Source organism: Panthera pardus, unplaced genomic scaffold (genome assembly GCF_024362965.1).
Source record: "Panthera pardus isolate Hobbes unplaced genomic scaffold, ASM2436296v1 HiC_scaffold_18, whole genome shotgun sequence".
NCBI classification, from domain to species: Eukaryota; Metazoa; Chordata; class Mammalia; order Carnivora; family Felidae; genus Panthera; species Panthera pardus.
In genome coordinates, this window is record NW_026526743.1 from 24,836,718 (window position 1) to 24,846,288 (window position 9,571).

General features: G+C 45.5%; 1 protein-coding gene across 1 annotated transcript; it reads left to right on the top strand.

Annotated features, from left to right (window-relative positions):
• On the top strand, positions 1–7,676 carry LOC109270632 (proline-rich protein 36-like). Its single transcript, XM_053906177.1, has 3 exons — positions 1–18; positions 2,493–3,087; positions 6,131–7,676. Exons 1-3 carry the CDS (start codon positions 1–3, stop codon positions 6,301–6,303), a joined length of 786 nt encoding a protein of 261 aa, XP_053762152.1. The 3' UTR covers positions 6,304–7,676.
• The last annotated feature ends 1,895 nt before the right edge of the window (positions 7,677–9,571 follow it).

The window sequence follows — 9,571 nt, forward strand, 5'->3', positions numbered from 1 at the left end:
ATGGATTCTCAGCCCCTGGTTGGTGGGAGAGGGGCCCATCAATCTGCTCCAAGTGTCATTTCCACCAGGCCCAAAGTATCTTTTCAGCAAATGAAGAGGCAATTAGTAGACAAGAAAGGAGATAAATGCTGGCTTGTTTCTTCCTTCCTCAATCATCAGAGTTGTTTCCTGCCTCAAACATCATTGCCGCCACAAGAGGGACAGTCATCTCTCGGCTGGCCATGTCTGTCAACATCAGTCTGGAACCAGCTCTGCTCAACCATAACTCCCTGGATGGCCCCAACTAAGTATCTTCCCATTCTGGCCCATGTTCCCATGTGTAAAATGAGTGGATTCAACTAGATTAACCAGATGACTGTTTCTCAAATGCAGGCTGACAGCCAGTTGAGGATCACAAAATAAATGTAGTGGGTCAAGACCAGCATTTAAAAACTAATAATAAAACATAGGGTAGAACCAAAAATATCAGAATACATCATACTAAGGGCAGTCACTGTTTTTGTTTTACTTTTTCCTCACCAATATGTGTGTACATGCACATGTGTGCAGTATGTGTATACATTGGGTTATAATGTAAACAGTATATTCTAGGTGGGTTGTGGTTCAAAAAGCTTGAGAGTCATTGCACAAATAATCCCAAGGGCCCATCCCTGCTTTCTGGCCCAAGAATTTGTATCCGTGACATTGGGTCACTTTTCCCACCACCAGAACAAACTGGTCTGCAGGAGGCAAATAACAGGACAGATAAAGCAGCTGCCATCTGCATAATTTATACACATCCCCTCTTTACACATACCCCTCCCCATGCCCACACACCCCAAACCACAGGGAGGAGCTTCCTGACAGATTCTGCCCCAACCCCGGTGATAAAAGTGTTAAGGTACAGTCTTCCAACCTCTTCCCCCTCTCTAAGAGGCCATTACTCCCAGTCCTAGTAGTCCTGACAGGTAGTCCACTCTGAGCCAATTCGCCAGAGGGAAGGACTGTCTATGCTGGAGAAACAAAGGGGCTAAGGTGAGAGGGAGCTCTAGGAAGCCAAACTAAGACCCCACACAATCACTACCTACTGTCAACCTTGAAAATAAAAACAACCAGTTACTTTACCAGCAAAATGGGTTTATTCAGAAATGGCAGAGGAATTGCAATTTGGACATGCAAGCCAAAGCAAAATCATAGGCTAGTCCAGAGAACAAAGGAAAGGAACATTATAGGGGAAAGGGAAGTTGGGAGGGGCATCTTTGGATTAAAGTCCATTAGAGGAAACTGAGAAGGGTGATTACAGTTTCTCATTGGCTAAGTTGTGGCAGTTTCTCATTGGCTGGTCTGCTGTTGAGCAAGGAGCAAAATCTTCCTCCTGCTTGCTAGGGTAATAAAGTAGGTTTCTTCCTGTTGGAAAATGCAAGGTATGGATCTTTCTGTTGGGATCTGCAATTGTCCTAGAGTTGATAAGGGCTGAGATCTCCCCTTCTGGCCTCCTGCCTCAATTTTATTTTTTTAATTAATTAATTAATTAATTAAGAGAGAGACAGAGAGAGAGTGAGCAAGGGAGGGGGAGAGAGAGAGGGAGAGGGAATCCCAAGCAGGTACCACACTGTCAGCACAAAGCCTGATGTGGGGCTCACACAAACCTGAGCTGAAATCAAGATGCTTAACAGGTGTCCCTTGTCCTCCTGCCTCTATTGTAATTGAAGTTTCCTGTATTCAGTGTCACACCACTGTGAAAAAAAAATTTTTAATGGCTTTTTCAATGGTAAATTAGAACAACTTTTCTACCAACCTGGCAACCTGGCAACATGTTGTAAAATAGTATTTTATACTATTGCATTCCTTTTGTCCCAGCAATTCTGTTTCCATTAATTTCCCTTGGGGAAATTATGTAGATAAGTGAACAAAGATACACAAGCAAAATCAAACAAAACAGAAACAATTGATAGTTGTCTATCAACAAATTGAGGAAATATGCTCATCCATATAATGGAAAAATGATATCATTAAAGATAATAATGGTTACCTGTATTCCGTATGGATGTGGGGAAATGTCCAGATTTATTATTTCATGGGGAGAAAAAGCAGATTATAAATCAAAATAGCCAAACCCCATTCCACCCCCCACCCCAAATCTATGCGTTTGGGGTTTTTTGCATGTTTGTTTTGTCTGTCTAGTTCTGTGGAGGAGGGAAGAGTTGGGGGGTAAAAAAAAGGGGGGGGGGGCATGAAGCCTGGAAGGATTTAAACCCAAATGTTCAAAGTGGGTATCTCAGGGAGGAGATAACGGTAAAAATTTTACTTCCACTTGATGCCCTTCTGTATTGCTTGTTTTCTAAGTGCACATACTACTTTTACGATAAAACATAATGAAACAAAACTATTCCTGTTCGGGAAAATAGTAGTAACAACTTGCTTGGAAGACTCAACCTCCCTGCATTCGCCGAGGGGAGCTAGAACGCGGCGCAGCGCGAACCCTCCACCTCCCCCCTCCCCCCGCCCCGCAGGGTCCCCTGCCCCCACTGCCAGCGGTCTCCGACTCCTCCCACCCCAGTCCCCTGGCAACTCCCCGCTCTCAGCTGCTCCCCAGCCAGCCGGCTGTCCCCAACCAGGCACCCCGACCCCGGCCCCGCCCCAGGTGTTCCGGACCCAGCCCACTGGTGGTCCCTACCCTACAGGCCAGGGGCCCGGTCCCCAGCGTCCCAGCCCTGTCCTGGCTGCAGGCAGCCGTCTCTCCGCCCCACTTCCTCCCGCTGCGCCCCCTAGATCCCCACCGGCCAGGCGCCGGCTCCAGCCGCGCGCCCCCTGCCCACGGGCTCCCTTCGCCAGCCGCCGGCATCCCTGCCACCTACAGCATGGAGCCGAACGCATCGGGCAACGCGTGCGTTACCGGGCTGGGGCTCCAGTCAGGGCTACACTCCGGACGGCACGCCGGCCACTTCTCGGCGCCGGTGGCCGCGCTGCTGGCGGCGCTCAGGGCGCTGCTGGAGCTGGCCACGGTGCTGGGCAACTCACTGATCGTGGTGGTCTTTGCCGTGGACCGCAGCCTGCGCTCCAGCGGCAACTTCCTCCTCAATTTGGCTGTCGCCGACCTCCTGGTGGGTGAGTGCGGTCTAGGGACCGGCGGCATACAAGTAGCCCTGCAGAGGAGAACCCTGCGCTCGGAAGTCTCCCTCGAGAGTTGGGACGCCTTGGGGCACCCCAGACCAGGCTGGAGTTGGCAGCCCGGGGGCCAGGCCACCGCTCCCCTGTGTCCACAGGCGGCTTCTGCATCCCACTGTACATCCCCTACGTCCTGACCGGGGAGTGGAAGTTCGGAAGGAGCTGTGTAAATTGTGACTAGTGATGGATTACCTGGTGAGCACCTCCTCGGCCTTCAATATTGTCCTCATCAGCTATGACAGGTTCACCTCTGTCACCAGGGCGGAAAGAAGGCCAGAGGTTCTACACAAACCCGCTGGCGTGGAGGACTGCCAGGGACACAGTCGGGTTTGGAGTTGCTGGGCTAGTGGCGGAGAGAAACCACCATACGATTTCCATATATTTTCAGAACCCCAGATATTCAAAGGGAAAAGAAAAGGAGATGCTAAAAGTAGGTTACAAATATTGATATCCGTTTTAAATACATTTAACAAATTAAAGAGTTAAAATGCAATATAAACTGTGCCTTTCACATGATTTATTTTTATCCTTATAAAGTGTACCCTAGGTGTTACGGTCATGAGTATGGTCAGGAAGGATGCAAACGTAAAGTCCTATTAAGGCATCTTTCTCTTTCCATCCATTGTTCTCACCCTGAGTCCACGCCTCTGCTCAACTGTCACCTCCTCAGAGAGACATCCTTGGTCATCTGTGTCAAGTAACAGCCCTCACCTTCTCCAGTTCTCCTTCCCTGCTATACTCATGCTTATCACGGCTGGACACTGTATTCGAGGTCTGTCTTCTTCACTAGAACCCAAGCTCTAAGGGGGCAGGGGTCTTGCTACCTGATGTTTTCCCAGTGCTTGCTTGTAACAGTGCTAGGCATAGGTACTGATTTAATGAAAGCATAACCTCATCTGGAGGCGTGATCCAAAGTCCACATTCAAGGCCTGATGTAAAGGTAATATGGGTGCCAAGTGGTTTTTTGTCCTCCCTGGTAAGTATTCATGGCTGCCTCCCCAAGAACAGTGCTGGGTGGGAAGGGAAAATACTTCAGTATTTCTAGAGCAGATAGCAAAGGGAAGGGTTTGCATGAGCAATCACAAGTACATTGCACTCACAGTGGTGCTTTTTAGGCTGGTCCAGGAGTCAGGAGGCCTAGGGTCCACTCTTGATTTAAGACACAACACATTGTGTGCCTTTGGCACATCACAGCACCTCTGTGCACTTGTTTTCCATTAGGAAAGTGAGCGGTTAAAAGCCCTTTGGCTCTAACCTCTATGATGGCTAATTCTTTTGGTCCTCACCTCCCTGTAAGGTAGAAACTAAAGATTTTTATCCCTATTTTGCACACAGGGATGATAAGACCCAAAGAAATTAATCATCTGGGGCAAAACTGAACCTTAAATGAGACAGAAGAGAAAAAAAAAAGCATTTTTACTGCATTTAAAGCATTTTCCTTTGGGTCTTTTATGAAAATTCCTTTTATCTTTTGTTCAAGTAATCTATGTTCACTATAGGAAAATTAGCAGCTTTGGCAGATAGAGCCATCCATTGTTAAGTCCACTCTGTGGCACTCAGGCAATTTGCTTTTTCCAGCTGCAATTTCCAACCCATTTGGGAAGCACTTTTTTTTTTTTTTATTACATATTTAGACTTAATGGGCTTAGAGGTGGGGGGCAAGCTTGGCATTTTTAAAAAGGCCATCAGGTGATTATAAGGTATTAGAAGGTACAACCAAGAATGAGACTCATTGCCTTTCGTCACTGCTCTAGTCCAGCTCATCCCTGTCTCTCATCTCTGTTACTGTTTATTACATTTTCACTGTATTTGACCAAAATAATTTCCTAAGTACCAACATCATTTAAAGTGGCGTTTTCTAAATGAGCCCAAAGTAAACATTACTTGGGCTCACTCTCCTGTAATCCATTGGTGATTAGGTTTCCTTTGCTATGAATGAAAGGCTTTGGGGTACACTGAGGGCATACAGAGTAAGATGGCCTAATTAGCAGTATTAAATGTTCTGCATTGAACCATGTAGAGGGCTGGGTCTTCTGCTTCAGTGACACACATTCCCAAAGGGTCTTCAATATGGCAGCCCAGTTGGGGGAAAATGCCCATCTCTCCAATCTTCAAAGAACCTTTCATTTTCACAGTTATCTCTCACCATCTCAGAACTTTTTCTGCACACCAAAGATACAGGGGAGAAAAAGCCAAGAACATTTATTTCATGCTTCTGCCCTTACAGATATTTTTATGCCCAGTAAGAATGATAGGTAATATTTGACAGCCTATTTTAAGTCAGATACTGTTTAAAGAACTTTATATGGATTATATCCAAGAGCTGATATACATAGGGTCATGACAACCCTGTGGTCCAGGTAAAGGTGTCCCATCTTATACATGAAGAAACTGAGGCACACAGAGGTTAAGTTGCCTAGGACAAACAGCTAGCCAAGTGACAGTGGACATTTAAATTCAAGCCACCTGACTCCAGAGCCTCTACTCTTGGTCACTGAGACCTTGTGCCACCTACAGGAACAGTAGGTGGGACTGGACTGATCAAAAATAAAAATACAGAGTGAGCACATAAAGTTAACAGCAGGATGTACTTAAAGTTGGAAGAAGAAGCACGGTGCAACACAGTGCTATTCGATTTGTGGATGTTGAGCGAATTATGTATATAATGTATACATGTTCTGAGAGGTGTTGAAAATGTATGCTTTCATACGTGGAGGAATACCACTAACATCCAAATGGGCAGACTTTGAGTTGTGTCCGCAAGAGGGAGGCTTTTCACCCATTGCACGGAGGCTCCTTGGAGTGGCAGAGTAGAGCTAGGGAAGAGTTGGCTGATAGAGAAGTAAAACCTCTCCCAGCCCCCAGACACTGGCTAGCTCAACAACTAATATCCGACCTCACCATTGGCACCATGCTGTACCAGGCTGAGTGAGTGAAGGTGCCTCAACTTCCCCTCTTACCGGCCTCTGCTGTTTCCTTTTAGGTGACTTACAGAGCTCAGAAGGGCATGACCAGGAATATTGTTTTCGAGTTGGTGGGTGGTGGCATTCCTCGTCTATGGACCTGCCATCATCGGTTGGGCATATGTGGCCAAAAGGAGCATCCTGCCTCGGGGGGAGTGCTATGCTGAGTTCTTCTACAACTGGTACTTCCTGATGACGACCTCCATCATCAAATTCTTCACTCCCTTTATCAGCGTCACTTACTTCAACTTGAGCATCTACATCAACATTCAGAAGCGCACCTCCCTGAGGAGGAACAACATTGCCCAGAGCCAAGACAACTCGGAGATGAACTTCCAGGGGAGAAAAAACAAATTATACTTTTTGTTAAACTAGCTGAGACGAGGAGCAGGAAGAAGAGAGACCAGGTACTCTCCCCCAGACACAAGGGTCTTTCCTTGGATGTCCCTGGGACTCAAGATTTACCACCTCTGCAGGTAGACATCCAAGCCAAAGCAGCACACTGGCAACAGAACAACTACAGGGCCAGCAAGAGTGTCTGCATTGCCCAGAGACAGCCAGACCTGGCCAGCTCACTGGCCAGCCGCCTGTAGCTCTTCTGGATTAACCAAGTGGCCAGGTGGCTAGCCATCATCATGTGTGTTTGGCCTGTTGCTGGGCACCCTACACATTGCTCATGATCATCCGAGCTGCCTGCCATGGGATATGCATCCAGCACTCCCTCCATGAGATGTCTTTCTGGCTCCTCTGGCTGAATTCGGCTATCAACCCTATTCTGTACCCTTTATGCCACATGAGTTTCAGAAGAGTTTCATCAAACTGCTATGCCCTGGAAAAGCCAAGATCCACCCTCATATGTACATAGGACAGAAATGCCTCCTGGAGCAGATTGCCTAAACCCCTTATACTGTCCAAAGGAAAGATGTTTACAAACACTTCCCTAGGCCACTGCCACACATTTCTCCTTAGTCTTCACCACAAGGAAATGTAAGAACCATCTTACATTATAAGAAACAAGTGAAACAATTTACTGCAAGTACTATTAAAAATGTGTCTATGGAATTGTTATCTAGGGCTTCTTACTCAAAAGTATGGTCCCTGGACCAACAGCATTATATGGGGGCATATTAGAAACATGGAATCTTTGGCCCCACCACAGACCTGCTGAATTCCAGAATCTGCATTTTAACAAGATCCCAGGTGATTTGTATGTTTAATAAAGCTTGAGAATCTGGTCCAAGGGATGTGTAAAAGGATAAAAGTAGTTGACAGGCATGGTTTTGTGATAGCCCATATCCTGAGAGACATCCTATTTAAGGCTTAAAATCATTGTGGTTCAAATTTATATTAATTTTACTGAATCTGCACACTATCCTGTCAACCCATTTTATTCTTTGATAAGGATCACCAGTTTAGATTTTAACTTTTCTTTTAGTAGGCTCCATACCCAACATGGAGTTTGAACTCACAACCCTGAGATCAAGAGTTGCATGCTCTACCAGCTGAGCCAGCCAGATGCCCCAATATTAACCCTTTTGATTGGAGTTTTGAGTACTCCATTGCCTTTGTATATAGACAGTAAGCTTGATAAAAAATGGTAGAACCCAGGGGCACATGGGTGGCTCACTTGGTGAAATGCAGGGCTCGATCTCAACAACCATGAGGTCATGACCTGAGCCAAAATCAAGAGTAGAATGCTTTACCAACTGAGCCACCCAGGCACCCCCAAATGTGCTCCTTTCTAACAGTATATCTAATGGTCATGAAGCCATTTGTATTTACACTTAGCTCTGCCTTGTAAAAATAGATTAAAGTCACAGCTTAAGATTTTACTTCGTCTTAGGAAGACATTTCTAACCTAAGGCTAATCACTGTGATGAGTGGTTAAAATATACAGTACATCTCCAGAGATTTTGGAGGCTTGGACCTAGTTTTGTTGGCACACTGCAGTGTGATGCAGAGGAGTGAACAGCAGTATGAGGTCCTTCCCTACCCATTCCCAACTGACTTATTTTGAATTACCACAAGCCAGAAAACCCAAGTCTTTAATCAAACCTAGGGCAGGTCACTCAAGTATACAACAAATGAGTAGATATTGGCTAGCTGACTCAGTGTCTGCTGTCCAACTCCAGGACACCCCCAATCATAGCAAACAGGAAGGCTCCTTGAGAGATTTCCTCACCCCATCACTTTTCATTTATAGTATGTAGTCTGGAATTCCCATCATCAAAGACAATGCCATTGAGAAATCCTTTCAATTCCATTCTGCTTGAACTTTTTTCTTTGAATTCTTATGAAAGCAATGTAATGGAAGAGCCCTCTGAAATCTAGACTTTGTATTTAAATCCCCTCTCAGTGTCTATGGTGGTATACTTATTCCTTGTGGTCTGTCCTATTTCTCAATGGCTCTGAGAGATGTACATGAACTGTACTACAACCATTCTTCCTTTTCTTCAAAGCACTCTATGATGCCTGATCAAGTCCAACACCTCCCTCTTTTTAGCTACACTAACAGATAAAACAGCCTGCAAACCAACCAGGACCCCTAGTGGACAAGGTAAAATCAGAGCTCCTTTATCTGATGGCTCCCAATGTCATGGCTAAAGGACCAGTCAGAAGCATGAGTTTCTAGGTGAAAAAGCAATCATCTGGACTCCAAGAATCACTTCAGACAAGTGGAGATAGGAAAGGGAGGGCAGAAATGTCCTAAAACAGCAAGCTTCTCAGAATGAGAAAGGGTCATTCACTCATATCACCTCTTAGATATGTCTTCCTAACTAACTGTCCCCTAGTCTTGGAATTCTCCATGCAACATTAGGCCTGACCTAGGCTCAGTGCTTCTCTCCACCTACGAAGGATTTTTTTCCCCCTGGTCTATCAAGAACCAGTACTTTTTTTGTAAGACACAATAAAAACTACTAGAAAAAAGGAGGCCAGGGAAGCAGGCATACAAAGCACAAGCCCTAATTCATTAGATTCAACAGACATAAAATCGCCAAACTGGTTTAAGTGTGTCAATTCTTAGTCCTTTTTTCTTTTTTAACTTTTTTTAAATTTCTCATTATAGACAGGTAAGAGTTTAACTTGCTTCAGTCCATGGATCACTCTTGGATAGCCTGGCTCCATCTATAAAATATGGGACTGCAGGTCAAGCATTAGCCTCACAAGGCTAAAAAGACAGACTTGAAGTCACATGAGGATTCATAAAACCTCCTCCAGGCTTTACTCCAACACCTTCAGCCCCCAAAAGCACTTCTATGCTCTCCTGGGCATACCCTTATCACATTACTGTTGGTCTTCACACCAGATGAAAATTCTCAAAGCTAGGGACCCTATCTTGTTCACCTTTATACCCAGTGCCTGTACTTGGCATATAGTAGGTACCCAATTTTTGTTCAGTAAAGGAATGTGTGAATTAAGATTAGCAGAGCTTTGGTTTATTTCCTAAATCTGTTCTCTTC

What these genes read in the sequence shown, in the direction of transcription:
- LOC109270632 (XM_053906177.1), top strand. An exon ending in TGTCGCCGACCTCCTGGTGG is followed by an intron (nt 3,088 to 6,130) that starts GTGAGTGCGGTC and finishes GTTTCCTTTTAG; the next exon opens with GTGACTTACAGAGCTCAGAA.